Below are 22,164 nucleotides of genomic sequence, written 5' to 3'. Positions count from 1 at the left end.
CTGAGTAAGCCAGTTCTGACTACTTTATTTCTATTTACTACATTATTTTTACTTACTACATTCTTTTCTGGGCAGCAGCAACCTGCACCACCTCACAGGAATCATGTAGTACTTCCCTCCTTCCATTCAGGACTGCAGACCACATGGCTTAAATCCTAAGGTGATACTGTGGCTTCCTAGTCATGATTCTTTTCAGATGACTTCACAGACTATTGCTTACCCCTCTTTACTTGTTCACTATTCCAGCCCCACTGGCCTTCTAGCTATTATTGAACATTTCAAACCCATTTTCACCTCAGAGCCTTTGTATTTCCTGTTTCCTCTACTTGGAAAGCTCTGTCCCCTAGATAGCTACATATCTTACTCTTCATTTTATTCAGCCTTCCTTGATCACCCAATTTACAACATTCACTTCATCCTTCTTCTCTTTACTATGAGTTTAACCTGCTTTATTTATTTAGTTTTCTGTAGTACTGATCACCCTCTTGCCTATGGTATATGTGTTGATTTGTGAGAGCAGGGACTTTGTTTTCTTCTGTATCCTCAGCCCCAAGAACAGGGTCAATTCATATTTGTTGAATAAATGAAAGAACAAATAAGTAAGACTGTATTACTGTTTTCTATATAATTCCCATACACTATGTAGATATTTAATAATCCATTATTTTCCAGTATCTTTCCACAGTGGGAAATACTTTCTGACATGCAAATTGACATTTTGGAAGAGATGTCCCATTTTTGTAGTTCTTACAGAATTATTTTTAAAACAATGCTTATATAGTAGTTAGTTTAGTTTAAGGAGATTTGGAAAACTTGCCAGATGACTAAATGGCTTCTCATAACAGATTTTTAAACATCTTATATCTGGTTAGTGAAATATTTTTATGTGAAATCATGCTTTAAATATATAAATATATAAAATATATAAAAGTAGTTAATTTAATATGAATTTCACATAAAATATAATTTAACAAAATGTATAATTTAACATTGCTAATTGTAACATTTTAGCAAAATAAAAACATAAGTGATAAGTTAAAAATGGAGTATATAAGAAATGGTTCTATGGATATATTACAAACAAAGAAATCACTGAATATTTATAACACATTCAATTCCTTTTTTTAATTTTCAGGAAATCCAGCAATCGGAATTTTGAAACATAAAGAAAAGTATTACACTTTCAGTACCAGAAGTGCTGCATGTTCATTTGCAGAAAACCCTGAAATTTACATTGATTTAATTAGAGAAAAGGCCAAAAAAAATGCAGAATTAATTCAGCTACTGGAACTTCATCAACATTTTGAAACACTCATTCCGTATTCTCAGGTAAGGAAGGTGTTTTAAGAATTTATGACATTTAAAAGTATATTTAATTAAAAAGTTATATTTTGTTGTACATGGTTCCCAAGTCCATGCAGAGATAGGGTCAGATGAGGACCTTTCCAGATTATCTGAAAGGGATTCACATCTGCAGATGGAAACTAAAGAAATCCACAGAGAATGGTGGAAATGATAAGGAGTCAAATTGATGAATTCGACGGGGAAAACATGAAAGAGAAAGACTACATTTAGAGAAATAATTGAAACTACCGTATCTTCCTACCTAAAATTGAAGGAATTCAGCACAGATAACATAGGTGATAACATAAAGTTGTAAAATAATTTAACATGTTTAAATCGCAAGTCTGAAAGGCCACAAAATGCATCTGAAGGTGTGTTTCTTTGTATGTCGATGCCTATTCATCAATTCATTCAATAGCTACTTACTGTGTGCCAGGCACTGTTCGTGGCAGAGGGGATTTAGCAGTGAACAAAACAGATGTAGATCCCTACCTGCTCACATTCTCCTGCTCATTTTCTTCCTCTTGCTCTCTCATTTTTATTGTTCACATTTTACTCTGTCTTCTCTCTCTCTCTCTCTCTCTCTCTCTCTCTCTCTCTCTCTCACACACACACACACACACACACACACACACACATACACACACACACATTCAGTTCCTTTATTTTAAGTTCACTAAAATGAAAAAAAAAAACAACTTGAAATACATAGTTTAAAATGTTGTTTGTTACTTTTATCAACGTTTGACTATGAAACAGATGGGTTTGGGTACCACTAACCAGGTCAGCAGGGACCCAAGCAGTAACTGGTAAGTAAGGACAAAGTGGTTGGGGAGTGGGACAGCTGTGGCAGAGAACCCTGGACAGTTCAGTTGGTACTCTTGTTCTGACAAAGTGCTACCAGCCTACTGATGTGACACTCCTTTTGGATGAGGCAATTCTCCAGAGTGCTCTAGGTTCCTTCTGTTGTGGAGAGAGAGTGGTATATTTAGTATCCTGTATGTGGCCAAATGGTAAGCCTATAATTTTTGGCTCAACTGAGAGGTTACTCTCAAAATTTTGGATCAATTTAACTCCAGTCTGTGAGGCTTGTCGCTTACCCATAATCCTGGTAGCACTTGCTGTTACCTGGGTTTATAATTTTTGCCAATGTGATGAATTTAAAATGGTATCTCATATTGTTTAATTGTACTTTTTCTGATAGCGAAGTTCAGCATATCTTCTTAGATCTATAACTCAGATTTCCCATTCCATACGACTATTCATAACTTTTGCCAGTTTTTTCTTTTCTATACTGTTCTTTCTGTCTTTAACTTGTTGCTTGGCAGGAATTCCTTGTCTACTGTAAGTACTAATTCTTTATCAGTTATAATTTTCCAAATGTCTTTGCCCAGTCTGCCATCTCTTAGCTTTGTCGGTTGAGTCCTTCATTGAAGACACACCTTTAATTTTAATGTAGTCATAGCTACTAATTTTTCTCTTTAAACATTGTGATTTTTGAAGTCTTGTTTTAGAAATCCTTCATTGTCTTAGGTTATCCATTTACGTTTTCTTCTGTTTTAATTTATTATTCACATTTAGGTATGTTATCCATTTAGAGATGAAGAATTCTAATTTTATTTTTCTTCATGCTGTGAGCCAGCTTTCCTAACATCATTTAATGTATACTAATAATGTATAGTTTTCCCACTAAATATGATGCCACTTCCATTGTACTAACAATTTGCATACCAAATGGGTTAGTTTCTAGGTTCTTGATTCTGTTCCATTGGCCTATTTTTCTATCTCTGTGCTGAGACCATACTGTTTTAATTACTATTGCTCTATAATATATTTTATTATCTGATAGGTCAAACCCTTCCCTTTGCCTTTTATTTTTTCAAAATTGTCTTAGACATGCATGAATCTTCATATGTCCATGTAAATTTCTTAATGAATTTTTCAACTTTCCTTCAAAATCTTCTTGGATTTTACCTGAAATTACATTAAAATAGTAAAATAATTAGTGGGGGAATTTGTGTGTTTATTAGATTAGGTTGTCCCATCCATAAAAAGTACGATTTGCTTAGTTTTATTTTTAAACATCAATAGTTTCACTAATTATGCCTTAATAAAACTCAATGGTTTATATTTTTATTTTATACTCTACTTACTTCTAAAACATAAGTGAGATCATTTTTTTGAAAAAAGCACTTATATATCAATTTTGATAAAATAAAACAAAAAGGCTAAAAAGAAAACACTACATTCGGGAAATATGTCTCACTCATTTTAAATAAATAATTTTAACTTTTAACTGTGTAATACAGAGGGTGCCAAAAAAAAGTATACACATTTTAAGAAAAGAAAACTGTATTAAAATTGTAATACTCCATATATACCAATAACAAAAGATGAATACAAGTCACGTTTGACTTCTGCAATTACAAGAGGTGCTCAAAGTGCTTACCATCAGCGTCCAGGCACTTCTGATTACGGCGAACTACTACTTGAGCAATGTTGACCAAAGTGTCCACTTGTATACATATTTTTGGCACCGCTGGTATTTATATAAACCAAAGGGTATGTAAAATGCATCACTGTATAAAAACAATGGAAAACAAACACCTGTGTGTCCATCACTTATAACAAATTTCTCAGAGCCACCTATGTATGCCTATGTACGCCTTTCCAATCTCATTCTTTTCTCTTCTGCTCAGTAACTACTTTCTGAATTTGGTGTTATTCATTCCTTGTTTTTTTAATTTTGGCCATTTATGTATGTATTCCTAAACAATATATCTGTGAAATGACTTGTCTTTTGTCCAGTTTTCTATTGGTTTTATGTCATTTTTTAGTGATTTGTAGGAGATGCTTTTTTTTAAATATATTTTTAATACTAATTCTTTATTAGATATATGTTGTGCAGATATGTTCTCCCAGTGTATTGCTTATCTTTTCATTCTCTTTGTGGTGCCTTTTGATAAACAAAGTTTGTGGTGTCTTTTGATAAACAAAGTTTTTCATTTTATTGTGTAATTTATCTTTGGCATTAGGTGGCATTAAGAGCACTGCCCTCTAACAGCCTGAGCCACTGGGCCGGCCCTTTCTTTTTTCTTCATGTCTTGAACTTTTATGTCTTGTTTAAGAAAACCTCACATATCGTTTAGATCACAAAAATATTCTTCTAAATTGATTTTTAAAGATATAAATTTGCCTTTCCCACTAGAGTCTTTAATCACTTGGATTTGATTTTTGTGTCTGGTGGGAGGTGAAGATCCAATTTTAATTTTCTTTCCATTTGAATAGCAAATTGTCCCAGATTAAATGTTCAATATGCTCTCCTTTCCCCATTGTGTCTTATATACACAGGCTTATTTTTTAGGCTTTCTATTCTGTTCAATTATTCAATTGTTCAAAAATTTCTGTGCCTATATGTTTTTATAGCTTTATAGCAAATCTTAATATATGGTAGAGTAAGTTCTCCCACTCTTTTTTTCTCTAAAGACTCTTGGGTATACTTGATTCTTGATTTTTCATATAAATTTGATAATTACACTGTCAAATTCTATAGAAAACCTTTAAAGAGTTATGAATTTGCATGTCTGTAGACAAGAAATTTTTGGTCTTGCTATCATTTATTTATAATTTACAGAGTTGTAAGATAGCTCAAAGACAATGAAAGTCTAGAATCAGAAAACCAGAAAGGTGTGCTGTATGTAGACAATGCATTGTTTTCCATTAAAGAACAATTTTCCCCCTACATAACTGGTCTTGTTTTTCCTTCCTGTCCCCTTCCTTCCTTCCTCCCTCCCTCCTTCCCTCCCTCCCTCCCTCCCTCCCTTCCTTCCTATTTAATCCTCAGCTGTTCTTCAGTAACCTTCAGTACCCACTGAAGTGGGTTTTCTCTCTCCATATTTCAATGCTATAATACTTCTTATTATTTACTTGTCATTTACTTGTATAATGTTGTTAATTATCTTTTCAGCATGTTTTTTTTGGTCTACCTAATTGTATCATAAGATCATTTTGAAGGTAAAAATTATATCTTATGTTAAATTACTGAATTACTGAATACTTAATATTTGAATAGTGAGCTTCTGGGTATCCCAGAAGAAAACCAACATACTCATTAAAAAAAAAAAATAACAAAAAAACTTCTTGGATAATAATCTGGCTATGTATGCCTCGTTTGAGTTTAAGGTGTATTGTAAAGATGTTCTGATACTTTAAACACACATGATTTATACCCAATATTTAATAGCTATGCTAAACTTCTATCCATTTCCAACAAGGTATTCGCTTAGGCTACCAATTGTGAACGTTGGAGAGATAATGAGTGATGTTAGCTTCTCCCCTTCTGAAATCTGCCTCCTACATTAAATTGACAAAATCAGGCACAAAGCCACGATGCCCAGGAAAACAAATTGCATTTAGCTTACTAATTATGAGCTTATTTTCTCTGCTGGTATTACAAGTATATCCCATGTTTAAGAATTCTTGTTTTTCTAATCTTTTGTCAGTTTTAGCTAAATAGTTATGTGTAAATAATGCTTGTTTTTTTTACAAATAATTACAAAATTCCATTTCTTTAGGTGAAAGATGTTGACAAACATATAAAACCAATTACAAAGAATGAAACTAGCACACAGACGGATACACACATATTGCCACCAACAATTGTGACATCATATGAGTGGAATGAATGGGAATTAAGAAGAAAAGCTATAAAATTGGTTTGTAACAATATTTTCTAAAATTACTTATAGGTTGGGAAATTTTAATATGTTGTTACTCATAGAGTTGATAAGTTAAACTATTTTTATAAAATAGTAGTTGTACAGAGTTCTTTGCTAACATAAAAATAAGCATAATTTATATTTGCCAACTTTACATTGTAAGATTGTCTTCCAATTTTAAGCATATATTGAAATTCAGCAGCATGAAACAACTCTCAAATTATACCAGCCAGAAACTAGAACAATGATAGTTGCTATCTCTGATCTCTATCTCTATCTCTATATCTCATCCCTCTAGTAATCTATATAATAGTTTTAATTTATTGTGCTAGTCTATGAGGTGCTAGTATTTAAAGCACTCCCAACTTCCTCTAATCATTTGAAGTATACCCTTCTCTTTTTGGGACTTTTGCTGAGGAACAGAATGTTACATCTGTTAAGTATATCACAGATATTGTCCCGTTATAGTCAACATGTCCTTTCCAGACTCCGGGCTCTCTAGTTCTTCTGATTCTCGGTCATCTTAATCTCAGTAGGTGCCTACCTTTAAAGTCTGTCTTTGAAACTCATCCCTATTCACTCAATGGAATTCCATCCACCTACCATATTTATAGTCTCTTGTCATTTTAAATAATTATTTATAGTATTAAGGAAACAAACACTTTTTATAACTGTAGCTTTTTCTTAGTGTATTTTACTTATCTCTTTAATTGAAATAAGGTGTGGAAATAAATGAAGACTACCCGAATGAGAACAGAGGCTATTTATTCAGGGCTTGCTATAGTTAAGGGAGTCAGCCACCATCGCTTCCCTTTGGCAGAGACTCTAGGGCAGGGAGAGGAGTGGGAAAACTGTATATGAAAACAGGGAGAGTTTCAGGTATTCTCTGATTGGAGGTAGTTGACATGGGAAACTGGAGGCAGGCATCTTACGTGATTGGTTTGGTGAGCATATTTGGCTCTCTCTGTTGGTCCTGAGTTAGAGGGCGGGCTGGCACCTAGATAAGGAAGCTGGCCAAGTCCTGACTGTTCTGGGCATGACTGCTACAGCTACAGAGGTTGTGGTTTGGCTTCCTGGACTGGCTGCTGCAGACTGTGGGTCAGAGTTCTATTGTCACATAAGCTCTTTAGCCTTTGTTTGTATATTCAGTTTCTCACAGGCTTTTCACTCACCACATCATTTCCCTCGCCACCCTCTCTGGTGGCAGCTTTTCACAAAGTGCCTTGATTTCCTGGAATGAGGACGGTTCAGCTTCCTGGTATACCTTCCAGATCACTGTTCCATTAGCATTCCTATCAATTTTCCTCCTGCAGTCCTTGAAGCTCCCATCTTCCCACACTCTTTTCTATTATCTGCTAAACTCACTTGAACTCATCAGACATATACTGGCTAACACATATATTCCACTACCTACTTCTTCAGGAGCTAAGTCTGTCAAGTAGCATTGATACACTAAAAATATTTAAGTACCTCTTGCTAAGAGGTACTTAAGAGAAGGTTATAAGAGAAGTAAAATGAAAATTATACTCAATTGACTTAGGTGACATATTAAGTTGGTTTTGAGATGGAAATAGGTGGCGGAGAAGGGGGCAGTGATAGTTGGATAGGAGAGTAAGAGGTGACAGCACAGGTCTGGACTAGAAATGTTAAGAGAATGGGGTGTTCACTGGGGCTGAATTCCATTCTGACTGACGCCTCTCTTCTCATTTCTCAACCTCCACTTCATTCTGATTCCCGTCTTAGACCTACTTATCCCCTAGAATTGCATGATGTTGAATGCCAACTCCCCAAGTATCACCAATAGACAAAACTGAATATATTAGCTTAAAGCTGTGAGGGAAATCACCACCTCAGCAGTGTCTCAGAGGAGGAACAGCAAGGTCAGAATGTATTGAGAATTTAAAGTTTGGTTGAAGGCAGGTCTTTCAATGCCAGGGGTAGGTCAGGGGATAGGATGGGGGCTTGAATTGGATTGGGTAAAGATCATGAAAAAACAGTCCAGCGTTGATGGGAATAGCAAGGTAATTTTTGAGACAAGGGATGTAAAGACTCCCAGGGCTTAATCTATGTGTTAATGCTTACTACTGAAAAAGTGATGCATTTTTCAGGATGTTCTGTAATCAACAGTCAAGTTATTTGCTTTCACAAGAGCCTCTTGGAATAATAAAATTATGCTAACGAAGACAGTAGAATAGTAACATTATATTAATGTAGAAAATAAGCTGTGTAATCTAATTCCCCTAATTCCAACTCTCTCTTTCTTAATTCATATGCTCTGATGCCTTCTGAGTTTTTTCCCCTGGACGTCACCATAACCTCAGTAGCTCCTATTCTTCGTATAAGCTACTCCTTGCTTTTCAGCCTGAGTAATCTGTTTAACTTCATGTTTCCTAGTAATCCATAAAAGCAGCAAACAAAATGTAGAATAATGAAAAATATATTCTGAAAACATCAGAGTTTTTTATATTAAAAGTCTTGGGTAAAGCCAATTTAAATAAGACAATGGAAATCTTAAATTTTTGTCTTCATAAAAATAAACCAAGAATGATGGAAAAATCGAAGTTGTCCAAATCTGAAAGTATAGTAATGAAGGAATTAGATTACATTAACAAATAATTGAACTCATTGTAAATTTGAACCTGTATGTTATTTCTTTGGCTCAATTTTCATTATTTATTTTCCGACTTCTTGGCAAAAGATATTTATTTTCTGTTACACACTAGATTTTTCTAATATTCTAATGTTTTGTAGAAAAATGCAATGTTGCATAACTAATTTCTTTGTGGCTTGGGAAAAAAATAGGTACTATGAACTGGTACCTGGTAATATTTTATATTATTTGTTCTTTAGAGAAATGTTAATTTTCCTATGTATTCTCTTTCTACTTAGGCCAATTTGCGTCAAAAGATTACTCACTCGGTACAAACTGATCTTAGTCACATGAGAAGAGAAAATTGTTCGCAGGTGTACCCTTCAAAGGACGCTAGCACGCAATCTATGAGGGAAGGCAGCACTGGCGTGCCCAGGCCCCAGATTTATATAGCTGGTCTCCGAGGGGGCCAGACTAAAACCACCTATGGCATCAGGGTGAATTTAACAAGAGCTGTTGATGAAACCTAATTAGAGGCCATGTTTTCAAAGTAGGTATCTCCAAATTATGAATAAATGGTTAAAAGCATCCATGAAATGTAGCTAATTTTGTGGTACTGTCACATTCATTGGTTGTGTGAATTTTTTTGGATTCTCATATTCACTGTCAAACTGCTACAAGAAACTAAAATTTGTTTTCTGTGACACATTGTTCATTCTATTAAAATTGAAAAGTTAAACTCTGTCCATTCATCTTTTATTTGTTAGAAAAAGTTTGGCAGCATTAAGACTGAAATTATGATGCCACTTAGATATTAATGTAAGATTATTATGACTGGGATAGTTTATTTCTAAAACCATATTTAGTGTTAAATATTAAAAATGTAAAACCTAGACAATAGTTTCAGCTTCATTAGCTATTAATACATGTCACCATAGATTAAATTGATAATACAGCAATCCCCCTTAGCCGTGGTTTTGCTTTCCACCCTTTCAGTGACCCGCAGTCAACTGTGGTCCAAAAATATTGAATGGACAATTCCAGAAATAAACAATTCATACGTTTTGAATTGCATGCCATTCTGAGTAGCATGATGAAATCTTATGCCATCTTGCTCTATCATGCCCAGGACGTGAATCATCATCCCTTTGTTCAGTGTATTTACATTGTACGTATAATCCAATAAGATATTTTGAGAGAGAGACCACATTCACATAACTTTTATTATAGTACAGAGGGTGCCAAAAAGATGTATACATATTTTAAGAAAAAAAACTATTAAAATTGTAATACTCAACATATACTAATAACAAAAGATGAATACAGGTCACGTTTGACTTCTGCAATTACAAGAGGTGCTCAAAGTCGTTACCATCTGTGTCCAGACACTTCTGATTACGGCGAACTACTGCTTGGGCAACGTTGACCAAAGTGTCCACTTGTATACAGTTTTTGGCACCCCCGGTGTATATGCCACATCTTCTTTATCCATCATCTATGGATGGACATCTAGGTTGCTTCCATATCTTGGTTATTACTAGTAATGCTTCAGTGAACATGGGGGTACATGTATCTTTTCAAATTAGTTTTTGTTTTCTTTGGATAAATACCCAGAAGTAGAATTGCTGGATCATATAGCAGCTCTATTTTTAAGTTTTTAAGGAATTTCCATACTGTTTTCCATAGTGGCTGCACTAATTTACAATCCCACCAACAATATATAAGGATTCCCTTTTCTCCACATTCTCACCAGCACTTGTTATTTATTTATTGATGATAGCCATTCTGACAGATTTGAGGTGATATCTCACTGTGCTTTTAATTTGCATTTCTCTGATGATAAATGAAGTTGAGCATCTTTTCATATGTCTGTAGGCTATCTGTATGTCTTTTTGATAGAAATGTCTATTCAGGTCTTCTGCACATTTTTTAAAAGTTGGATTTAATTATTCTTGGTGTTAAGTTGTATGAGTTTTTTAAAAATATATTTTGGATATTAACCTTTATCAGATGTATTATTTGTGACTATCTTCTCCCATTCAGTAAGTTGTCTTTTCATTTTGTTGATGGTTTCTTTCTCTGTACAAAAACTTTTTAGTTTGATGTAGTCCCATTTGTTTATTTTTCTTTTGTTTCATTTGCTTGAGGAGATATATCCAATATTTATACTCTTATTATAGCACTTAAATAGGTATAGATGTGTTTGTCTGTATTCTCCCTGTTAGATTGCAATTTTCTTGAGATTTGAAACTGAGTTTTAGTCATTTTTACACCTCTGGCATTTGTATAGATTTTTGTTGGATGAATGAATGAAAGGGACAAACTGGAAGCAGGGTTTGGTTGTTTGGTTGAATGATTATTTTAATAGGCAAGGTGGGAATTGACAAGAAGTTCAGTAGCAAAATAGTTATTGGAAAGGAAGAGAGAGGAAACAGAGAGGAAAAGGGAGAATATTTTTTGGGAGGTAGTGGGAAATAAAGTTAGATAAGTAGGGTTGGCATAGCTTTTGGAGGACTTTGAAAGCCAGGAAGAGAAATATGTTGCCTTCCTGTAGTAGGACATTAGAAAAACAACACAGATTCTTGAAGATTGATTGTGGCAGAGCAGTTCTGGAGTTAGGGGTATGGCTAGGAAGCTGTTGCAAGAACTAGGGCATGTGATAATGATGATGTGAAGGATGAGATTTAATGAGTGTGATATAACATGTCAGGAAAGGGTAGGAAAAAATCAAAGTATGACCTCAGGGTTTCCTCCCTAGGACACCAAGGATAATTGGGAAGAAGAACTGGATAATCAAAAAAGGTAACACATTCAGACTAGAAAATTTAAGTTTAAGGGATGACAAAAATAGTTAAGATGGAGTTGACTGGAATTTGAGCTGGAAAAAGATAATTTGGAAGGTCAACCCCAAAGAAATAGGGATGGAATGAGGAGAAAGAGACAAATAAGGAAAAGAAGCAGTCAGGAGAGTGAAAAAAGACATAAAGGAATCTCTGTGGTCATGCTAGGTTTACTATTTACCAGCTGTGTTACTTAATATCTCTTAGCTGCAGTTTCTTCATCAGAAAAATTGGGATAACAGTGGTTCCCAGCTAATTGGGTTGTCAAGGAGACTGAAAGAGTTAACAAGTGTAGAGCACGGACATGGTAAGGGCTTTGTCACTGACAAGAGGGGACAGAGACTCTCCATTGCCTTATTCTCTGGCACTCCTAACCACGTTGTTCTCACTTTCTAGTTTCTAGCTCAGTCAGTAGAATAATTCTTGGCACAGTATCGCTTTCAGTAAATGTCTGATGACTAAACAAAAAAAGGATGAGAAATGAGAAAAGGTCAGTGGAGCAGGCAACTGTCGAGCTCTTGTCTGATAGAATTGGCTTGAGTGGAAATAAGATTGTAGCAAGTTAAGCAGAAAATGGTAGAAATAAGTACAGATTAGACATATCAGTGACTGGCAGGAAAAGAAAAACAAGATATGGTAACTAAAAAAGGAAGCAGAAGCAAGGGAGAGTTAAGCTCAAATAAGAAATGTTTAGATAATCACGATTATTACTCATGTTTAACTCCTAGTGCAGACATGGAATTTTACGTTGTCTCCTTGTATTTTATTATTCTCTCAATTGTAAAATGCAACAGTTCTTCTGGCTTGTCTTTAGCAATATTATACCACAGGAAAGGATTATTCTAAAATAACAACCACCTAGAAAATGGATTTTGGATGTTTTTCTCAATAGCAGGATGAAAGTAATATGTTTAAACTGTCATGGAAACAATTATGTTGAGATATCTGCTTTTGTCTACATGTTCTTGATGGTTATAGTTTACTGTATTTTAAATCTTAGCACTTTAATAATCTATTATAGAGCTAACATATTTGAATTTAACCACAATCTCCTTCAGCCTTTGCTATTTGCTTACTGCACAGCCTGTCTAAGTTCATACTTTTACTTTATTACCAATGGGTATGGTACCGGGTGTCCTTTTATATTACCATAAGACAATTCACTTAGACTAGGGTAGCTCTTATGTCTTAGCAGAGATGGAATAAGCAGGGTATCAAGGAAAACACTGCAGCATGATAGTGACAATCTGGAATATCATTAGGGTCTCAAATGGCAGTAGAAATAGCTGTGTGAGGCACTGTAAGCTTAGTGCATTATGCGGCAAATTACCTGGTGGTTCACACGTTGAAGACTGATGATGCTTCTTGCACTAACCACGGTTGTACAGAAAGCTAGGCATACATAAAAGAAACACATGAAGCCAATATTTTCTCCTCTAAGACTTTGGATAATTCAGAATAGGAAAGGAAAAATTAGTTCAAACTAAGAATGTAAATATTTGCTTGGCTGGGATAACAAACAGAAAAGCCAGCTGCAAAGTTAACAGGAAATACTATTACTACCAAGAATATGCTGTAAAGTGTTAATAACAACCCCTTCTTTTGAGTGTCTCCTTTCTAACTCACTGAAAAATGATGTTCTCTATAATCATACACTATTAGGAACCTCGCTGTTGAAATTATATCAGGAAGAATATCAGGAAGCACTGATCTTGCTTGGAGGATTTAAAGCACTTTGACACAAAAAAGCAGCCTCACTTTCTAACCTTGGTGCAAAGCCTTCATTTAAGGGGCTCCTGAATACAACAGTCCATATATGTAGTAATTTTGTAGTTTCCAAGAAACAAGATCCCGAGACTATTCTGCAGTCCAGATCTGATGTTGACCTCATACATACAGCCCTGCGCTGAATTTCTCAAAATACTACTTCTTTTCGTCCACTCTTCCTCTGGATCCAATAACTCTTATCTTTTCCTTCGTTCTCTGAAACATCCCGCAGTTCCTCTTGCATGCAGTTTCCCTCACTGGAATGGATCAATAATCCTGACTCTATCTGACTATATAGGTGTTGTCCCTGTTGGTCTCGGGCAGATCAGGTTAGGACAGAAGGCATCAAAATGTAGTTGAGGTTCATGGCCAATGAATAGAAAGTCTCTGTGGACAATGAACATTTATAACAAAAGTAGGAACCAGCAGCATGATATGTTAATTGAACCAGAAATGCCATAAGAAATGGCCTGGCAGCATTTTACCCACCACTCTAACTGTGATCTGTGTGTGGAATACTATTCTCCACCAGAAAGGAACCATAGTTCTTTGCAGTGTAGTGGATTGCAGGATCTAGGACACTGGAACCTCTTGTCACCAGAAATAAAAAGTGCTTCAAAAATCTTGTGCAGACTTAAAGAAAGGAGCAGGCTTACAGGGCCATATTGGGGTACTTTGAGCGTCAAAGGAGAATAATTATAGTCAATTAAACTAAATTGAGACTATAATGATACTGCAAAATGGAAAGAGAGAAACTGTACAAAGCAGTATTTGTAAAAGAAGAAAAGAAATGTACGATAGAATTATTTTTAAAATTAATTTCAAGTATACATGAGTTTTTTTGTTTAAGTGTATGTACAAGAACATACACAGTAGGGAATTGAGTAATTCCACAAGTGGGAACTGTACCAATAACAGGAAGCGGTGATTAGTACGCATAAAACCAGGTGGAAGGTCCAGCATTGTTCCAAAATGAGAGTCAACTGTGGTTTCCAGAGAGCCTCTCCTAATATTAATGTGATGCTAATAAGGCATGCAAAACTTTCCAATGATGTTAACAGACCAGATAAATCTGTATGTATATCTAATGATAAGACAATGGGATATAGCATTAACCACTGAACCCTCTAAAAAGCTATTTTGGGGAAAGATCATTCTACAGAAGGTATAGGGTGCTGGCATCTCAAAATCTTGTACCCCTGTTTCTGTGAGGGCTCAGGTGCCTTTATAGTATTTTAAACCAATCCACGTATCTTGAAAGCCATTCATTTTGCCAATGAACTATTTCTAACATTGTTAAATGCTAATTAACATTTTCTAGTGAAAGTGGAGATTATAGCAGTAGAAGTAAATGCCTGTTGACACGTCTAATATTTTTGAAGCCCTTTTGTTATGCAAAGATTATGTAGTTAGAATGTCTGGCTAGGCAAATATAATCGATGTTAATCATGACAATACGGACAGAGGCACAGGCACAAGTATATAATTATACTAAGTTTAAATAAGAGGTAACAATGGAAGGGAATAATCGAGCTGGAAGTTACGACGTTACCCAAAGTGGTTTCTGTTACTTTACAACTTCTACAATAGCTTTTACAGGAAAGAATCACTAAGTCTAACCCCAATTCCTTACTTGCCTGTAAATCACATTGGTGAAGACTACGATTCCCAGGAGGCAACGCTCCGCTCCGCTCCCTGACTCCGCTTCCTTCGCCGGCCGGGAGTTGTAGCTTACCGAACGATGCCTTCAAAATAGAGTTTTACGCACTTGTTAGCAAGGACTCGGCCGTCAAGGCCTCTCCTCCATTTGGTTCGTTCCATTTTCGGGCTTAGCTCGGATTCCCGAGTCTAATCTTAGTGTTTGGCTGGTCCGGAGACCGGCTGTTGGTGGGCGGGCAAGGCGCTCTAGGCTGGGCGGTTTCACCTCTATGACCATAGGAGGCGGTGCCCCGTGTCCAACGCTGGGAGCGCGGAGGGGGCGGGCGTCATTTTCCGCGCGGGGTTGTGGGGGAACCATGGCTGCCGCCAGAGGTGAGACTCGGGGCCGTGGGGACAGGGGCGCCCGCGGTGGGTGGTGGCGGGCGAATGTCAGCGCTTTCCCGCACCTGTTGGCAGCTGAGCACCCTCGGCGCTCGTCGTGCGCCGGAGCCAGGCTGGGGCGTCGGGCATCAGGAGTTGGTGTTGAGCCGCTCCCGGCTGAGTCCGCACCGGCGCTTGTCAGGGCAGCGCGGAGCAGCCAGCCTGCCCCTGCGGCTGCCTTCCCCGCGGCGGACTCTGCGCGGGGCGGTTCGGCGGCTTCAGACCGCGCCTTCCTCGACGAGCTGGTCGTGGGTACGAACCGAATTCAGACCGGACCGGGAGAGGGGCCGGGTGCAGGTCCAGGCTGCAGCCTCACCCCCCGGCGGGACGCAGACTGTTGTCCGACCCGGCCGGGGTCACCGCGGCTGCGGTCTCTTCTGCGCCTCCTGCCCTACGATAGATGCTCAGAGGCGTACGGGCGTGCTCCGGGTGCAGAGCCTGAGAAGCGTCTGGGGACAGCAGTCGTTAACAGAGTTCCTCCCACGGAGAACGTTCCGTGTGGTTAGAGGGAACATTTTGATACTTTGGGTGGAAGGGCAGATACTCCCTCTTCGCAGGGATGGCACGATAGAGTAGCCCTGTTTGATGACTAATTGCCATTTCATGAGGGTGAGTCTGATGAACTCCGCAGCCCTTTTGTGGTGCTGAGTGGGGAAAGTAAGTTAGGACGAGAGGCTGAATTTCTGGAAGATGGAACAGTAGCCAGTAGGAGAGGCTGGGCGACACCCTATTCTTTCTTCCCCCTTTCCCTTATGGAGCACTTGGCTTCACCTCTCAATAAATGTTGAGCAAATATTTAAAGAATATCTTTTGCATGGGTGCCAAATTATTTTCCTGGTTGGAGAGTCTGCATTTATCATTTAAGCCCTGCCCAGGGGCATTGCCTGTAATATCCTAGGCTTCTCTTACGCATTCTCTCATTTCAAATAAGTCCAACTTTAAGGGCTTTTTTTTTTTTTTTTTGGTAGCAACACAGAAGTAAAGGAAAAAAACAGAGTTGTTTTGATAACTAACAGAATCGGGACAGCAAAATAAATGATGAGCGAAATTTACACATTGAAAGAATTAAGTCATAATCTGAAATAGTTGTAACAATGTATGGGCTTAGGCTGTTGCTAATACATATTTGTTGTGCCTTAGTCATATTAGAACTCTTATATGCCCATTAGAAATGTATACTCTTAACAAAAATGCAGTTACCATAGCTTCCTGGTATTCACAAAGGATTTATCTGGAACTTACTGAATTTCCAAGTTTTCAGGTATTATAAATATCGTCTCCTCCAAAATATAGTAAAATATAGCTGAAACAAAATAAATAACTTCAGACTATAAATTTCTTTTGGGGGGCATTTTCCACACAGAAACAAATAATGAGTGGGAGTTAATGGGAACTTTGTGACAGCAGAAGTTAAGGTGCAGAGTTAAGGTGCCCGTGTGCCACCTCAACAATGCATTTGAGTTATGGGCTAGCTTTATAGGTACTGGCCTTGGGCACCATGTGAAGCAAAATTTGCAGTGAATACATGATACGGATTTTTGATAATACACTGAGAAAATTGAGATTTTTAATAGTTGAAATTTCATACTGGAGGATTTGTGAATGGAATGAACAATTTTGATCTAATGTTAAGCTGAATTTAGAGAAAATAATGCTTAAAATCATTAAGCATTTTTAAAGGTTTTTAAAATAGTATTTCACACTATTCACACCAAAAGAAATTTATAGTCTGAAGTTATTTTGTTTCAGTCATATTTTACTATATTTTAGAGGGGACAATATTTGTTTTTTTAAATAGTGTTTTACAGATATCTAAACTTACTTGATTGCTCTTCCATTTAGATCAGCAGCTATTTTCAGTAATATAAAATCCTATATAATCACTGCAAGTAGATATGCTTTCAAAGTTGATGACAATAATGATTATAAGCAAGACTATATTTATAGGCTATACATATTTGGTTTAGTGTTTAAACATTCACTATTGTTTTGGGGATCAGGAACCTATTTAATAGTTAAAACAGTTTTTAGTTTAGCAGTCCCGACTCTCTTATTTATGAAAGTGCCAAGAATCTAGGACATGGGTTGGCAATTTTTTTCTGTGAAGGGCTGGATGTCATTTTACCATTGAAGGGCAAAAAGGTAGCCAAAAACAATTTGGAATCAAGAGAGCATGGTTGTGTTCCAATAATGAATTATTCATAGACACTGAAATTTGAATTTCATATAATTTTTATGTGTCACAAAAGGTTATTTAAAAAGTATTTTTTCCAACTGTTTAAAAATGTAAAACTATTTTGAGCTTGTAGGCTGTGTAAAAATGAGAGATGAGATGTAGTTTGCTTACCCCTGATCTAGAAGATGGGAAGTGCTTTCTCCTTTATTGAGTAATAAATGGTTATTGCTGTTACCTTTTGAAGTCATACATGTTTTTCCTTATGTAGGAAAGTTTCAGAACAAAGGAAGTATTGTAGTGATCTTCACTTCCTTGTACATAAACATTGCTTTTTGGCTCCTCAGATATTTTGGAAAGAAAGTTTAGGCATATATAAGCTCTGTTTCTTCTGTTCTACCATATTACTTTTTAGTCAAGACCTGATGTAATTAAAAAACTTGCCTACAATTTACAGATAATTCTTAATTCTCCCTGGAACATACTTACATTGAAGAACCTGTAACCTTGTAAGTTCCTGCCTTACATACCTAAAGATATTTTGTTTGAAACTCCTGTTTTATTTCCCTGTGAAAGTCATCTTTGAATTGTGGTTAGGCTCCCAAAGCTGTGAACAAAAGTGTATTTGGTGCATATTATAGTTACAGTCGCAGCCCAGTCACCCTGTGTCCCTCTGAGTCTTAACCTGGATTGTCAAAGTATGGCCCAGTGGCCAAATCTAGCCTGTCACTTGTTCGTGTATGGCCCATGAGCTAAGCGTGGGTTTTACAGATGAACATTGCAATTAATTTGATGGAACACTAACTCTGAAGACCAACGAAGTAAAATATTACCCCCCAAAATAATTCCATTGTTCTCAGTAGTAGACTTATATTGTAAAGCATTGTACTTAATTATATTTTTTTGTCCAAAAATTTGTTTTCTATATTGTTACCTAAGTACCTACTGATATTCTTGATTTTGCTGTATGGCCTGTAAAGCCTAAAATATTTACTGTTTGCCCTTTACAGAAAAATTTTGCTGATCCTTGTGTAACCTGAGCCTGAGGATCTGAAACATTAAGGATGAGCGGTGGGAGATGGGTAAAGAAAGTAGAAATAGTTTGAGCTTTGGGTGATGACAGTAACAGAGCAGGGTTTGGAGTGAGGAAGTTTGAGGGAGACCTGGTACCCCAGTACCTGCGGTTTTATTGAAACTGCCCTGATGCCTGAGGGATGGCTGCTGCTCATATATTTGCAAGCAGTTCTTCATTGAATGTTTACAACTGTATGCGTGTCTTGCATTTCAAGTTTTATAGTTTTGTTCTTAATACCCTTTTTTGTGTTATGAAAAGATTTTCTGTATTATAAAGTTTTGCATTAAGCTCCACTTTTATCACTCAATTATTCCTTTTCTTTCTGCTTTCTTTAAATTTAGAATATACATTGATGTAATTGTTTTCATCTTTTATGCTTTGCTTTCATAAGTTTGAGTTATAAAGATACATAAAATATGTAATTTCTAACATCCAAAACTAGAGTCAGTATGCCACATTATCTGGTAATTGAGGCATTTTCCAGGAACAAAATGAATGCCTAACCAGTTGATACTCAAAGTCAGCTGTGTATTGTGTACACGTTTGTTTATGTTCATGTCATTAGAAAGTATTGCTTTGAAAAAGAATTTAAATATCATGGGTTTTAAAAAGTATTTTGTACTTGAAGTTGAAAAGCATTTTGAGGTATAATGTTGATTAACTTTTATATGCATTGATATTGTCTACTAAATAATATCTTTTGCACATATTTTCCAGAAAATGTCAGTTTAATATTCAAGTTATATTGCTTGACAGTGATGACCCTGGTGGCTGCAGCTTATACCATAGCTTTAAGATACACAAGGACATCAGATAAAGAACTCTACTTTTCAACCACAGCCGTGTGTATCACAGAAGTTATAAAGTTATTGCTAAGTGTGGGAATTTTAGCTAAGTGAGTATACTTTTTAGTATGTTAATTTATTTTTCCACTTAAGGTATTGTCTTTATTAGAAAATTCAAGCTACATATTTATATGTTTGATTGCTCTAGAGCGTGTTTCTCAATTCAGGGTGCTTTTGCCCCCCCGGAGATATTTTTGGTTGTCCCAACTTGGGGGATGCTACTGGCATCTGGTGGGTAGGGACCCAGGATGCTGCTAAACATCCTACACTGCAGAGGACAGCCCCCCACGACAATTATCCAGACCCAAATTTCTTCACTGAGTGTGAAGAACCTGCTCTAAAGCAGGGTTGGCAAACTGTGGCCAGTGGACCAGATTCAGTTTGCTACTTGTTTTTGTTGCAACAGAAACTGTATGGCTCACAAAGCCTAAACCATTTACCATTTGGCCCTTACAGAAAAAATTTGCTGATATCTGCTTTAAAGGAATATAATGATGATAATAGTTAACATCTCTTAAATGTTTTCTGTGTTAAGTGCTAGGCATTGTGCTATGTGCTGTTCGTTAATTATCTCATTTAATCTTTATTCATTCTTAAGGTAAGTGCTATAATTACCCCTATTTTACCTGTACAGCCCCTGAGATTCCTCAGTGTTACACTGTTAATATGTGGTAGCACTGGGCTTTGAATCTGCAACATCATATGAGAATGTTTTAGCTAAGGGTGCAGTGTAAGAGAGGGTCAAGAATAAGGCTGTGGAGTGAGACAGACCTAACTTTAATCCTAGACTCACGGGGATTATGACTTTTACATACATTTCTTAACCTCTCTAAGCTTTAGTTTCATAATTTTTTAATGGGAGAAAATAATATAGGGTTGTTAGAATTAAATAAAATCCTGTAGGAAGTTACTTAGGGAAAGATTTCTGAGACGAGGACCCGTCTGGATCATGTGGGCGGGTGAGACTTCATACAGGTTTCAGATGTGAGCTGGTCAAAGTGGGGAACCACTGAGTTACCGCATGTGTGTAGGCTTTTAGGTAGAAACAGATGACATTTATAGAAACAGATTACATTTAAACACTTTTAAATTTCATTTAACAAATATTTATTAAGTGATTTCTATGTGACAGGTTTATAGGAGGTGCTGAATATACAGCTATGAATGAAGTAGATATGGTTTCTGTTTGCTTGGAACTTAGGTTTAGTGGAAGAGACAGAAAATAAACCAGTAAACACAAACACATGATGTGGGGGGAAAATATTGTAAAAATGACTTGAGGAGGGAGAAAAGAACAGAAAAATAACTCGAGACCAGAAGATGGAAAGCTTTAATACATTTGGTTAAAATTTATCTTGTAGGCAGAAATACTGTGGTAGCCAACTTGTTCTCTTGGTGAAATCTAAGACCTTTCAGTTTCGTATTTAACAAGATTTATTTTTATGGATATTTGGTTTTCATAAGGGGTTTTTTCATTCTGGATAATGTCAGATAAATGAGAGGCCTTATTGTACTTTTAAAAGATGGTGTTCCAAAGGCAAAAGTCTCGGATGTTTAAAACTCCAGAACACCTTCCATATGACAACTTAAGAGTTAATAAGTTAATCAAATCTTAAGGTCTAACTTATTTTAAGACAAATTAGGGTTGTTGGAAAATGAGGGATAGGGGAACACATTTCTTCTCCTTATTCCCTAACTTCCATAGGGAGAAAAAAAGTGTGACTCAGGATTGAAACAGGATTGTCAAGCATGAAATCACCTATTTTAAATTGTAAGATCAAATCGTGGTTCAGTTGTTTTGTGAACTGCTAAGAATTTTTAAAAAACAGTGTGCAAAAGAGCATTGAGTACTTTGGTGTAACTTAGCAGTTCGGCTAGTCTTTTGCCAACCTACCTGTATAAATTTTTTTGTTCTATTTTGATGTTTTTCCACCTTTGCATTATTTGGTGTATAGTATTTCTTATTCATCAGTTGTTCAATGTTTGTAAATGTAGTCAATTGTAGTTTGTTTTGTGGAAACTTTTTTCAAATCATATCAAAATAAAAGCACAAAAATTTCTAAACATTCACTAGACAAGTCAAATAATGGTGTTGAAATAACAACAGAGTGGAAAAGCAATTACTGTACCTCATCAACCGCATCCTCATCATCAATAATTAGTTTCTGTGTCTGTCACCAGCATAATGTAAAAACTCACAGAAGAGGCTCTTCTATGAATATGTACCTCCAAAGTACACAAAAACCAGGGACAATCAGGAAAAAGTGAAGAAATATAACATAGAGTTTTGGTAGTTGGCATTTCACATTATGTGGCTAACAGGAATTTGCCATAAAGAAGAATCATTTAAAACATTGAAAATACAGGGAGTTTCTAAGTGGAAAAAGCACTGGAAAAAAGGTTATGGAACATGTAATACATTTGAAAATACTGGATTTTATAGTGAGTATGATTTTTATGGAGAAATATGTTGGCAAATTATGTACTTATTCAAAACACATTGGTACAAACTGAATACCTGTTATTCATAACAAAAAAAATATTTTATTTCTTAGAACAAATAGTTTACTTTTAAGAGGGTGTCTGAAAATGTTAATTTCTTGGAATGATAAAAGTGAAAGATAGAGAAGGATTATTTCAACCTATGAAGTCACAGATTGATAGCTATACGATGAAATGGAAGAACATTGTAATTGCTTCTTCAGCTTCTTCAGCAATATGTGATGACATAAT

The 22,164-nt window shown here is 36.2% G+C and overlaps 2 protein-coding genes and 1 long non-coding RNA gene across 5 annotated transcripts in view; 2 read left to right on the top strand and 1 right to left on the bottom strand.

Moving 5' to 3' along the window:
- Positions 1-9,724, top strand: part of CFAP206 (cilia and flagella associated protein 206) — a 29,332-nt gene extending 19,608 nt beyond the window's left edge. The window contains exons 11-13 of the mRNA XM_081044292.1: positions 1,136-1,329; positions 5,919-6,059; positions 8,952-9,724. Coding sequence (XP_080900418.1) covers positions 1,136-1,329; positions 5,919-6,059; positions 8,952-9,182 — 566 coding nt within the window. The 3' untranslated portion in view covers positions 9,183-9,724. The remainder of the gene's footprint in view (positions 1-1,135; positions 1,330-5,918; positions 6,060-8,951) is intronic.
- LOC308495830 lies at positions 1,104-15,138 on the bottom strand. Its single transcript, XR_013993064.1, has 3 exons — positions 14,897-15,138; positions 3,794-3,923; positions 1,104-3,318 (listed from the first exon to the last, which is right to left on the bottom strand). It is a non-coding gene; the product is annotated as an uncharacterized lncRNA (long non-coding RNA).
- SLC35A1 (solute carrier family 35 member A1) overlaps positions 15,042-22,164 on the top strand; it is a 26,305-nt gene continuing 19,182 nt past the window's right edge. The window contains exons 1-2 of one of the 3 annotated variants that reach the window (XM_081044293.1): positions 15,042-15,290; positions 19,304-19,481. In XM_081044293.1, the coding sequence (XP_080900419.1) occupies positions 15,188-15,290; positions 19,304-19,481 (281 nt within the window). In that variant the 5' untranslated portion in view covers positions 15,042-15,187. The remainder of the gene's footprint in view (positions 15,291-19,303; positions 19,482-22,164) is intronic. The other 2 variants (XM_081044295.1, XM_081044294.1) reach the window with 2 other exon arrangements.

This window comes from Rhinolophus hipposideros (genome assembly GCF_964194185.1).
Source record: "Rhinolophus hipposideros genome assembly, chromosome: 3".
Classification (NCBI taxonomy): domain Eukaryota; kingdom Metazoa; phylum Chordata; class Mammalia; order Chiroptera; family Rhinolophidae; genus Rhinolophus; species Rhinolophus hipposideros.
Note: the sequence above shows the minus strand (reverse complement) of the source record. Positions and strands in the feature narration are given on the sequence as shown.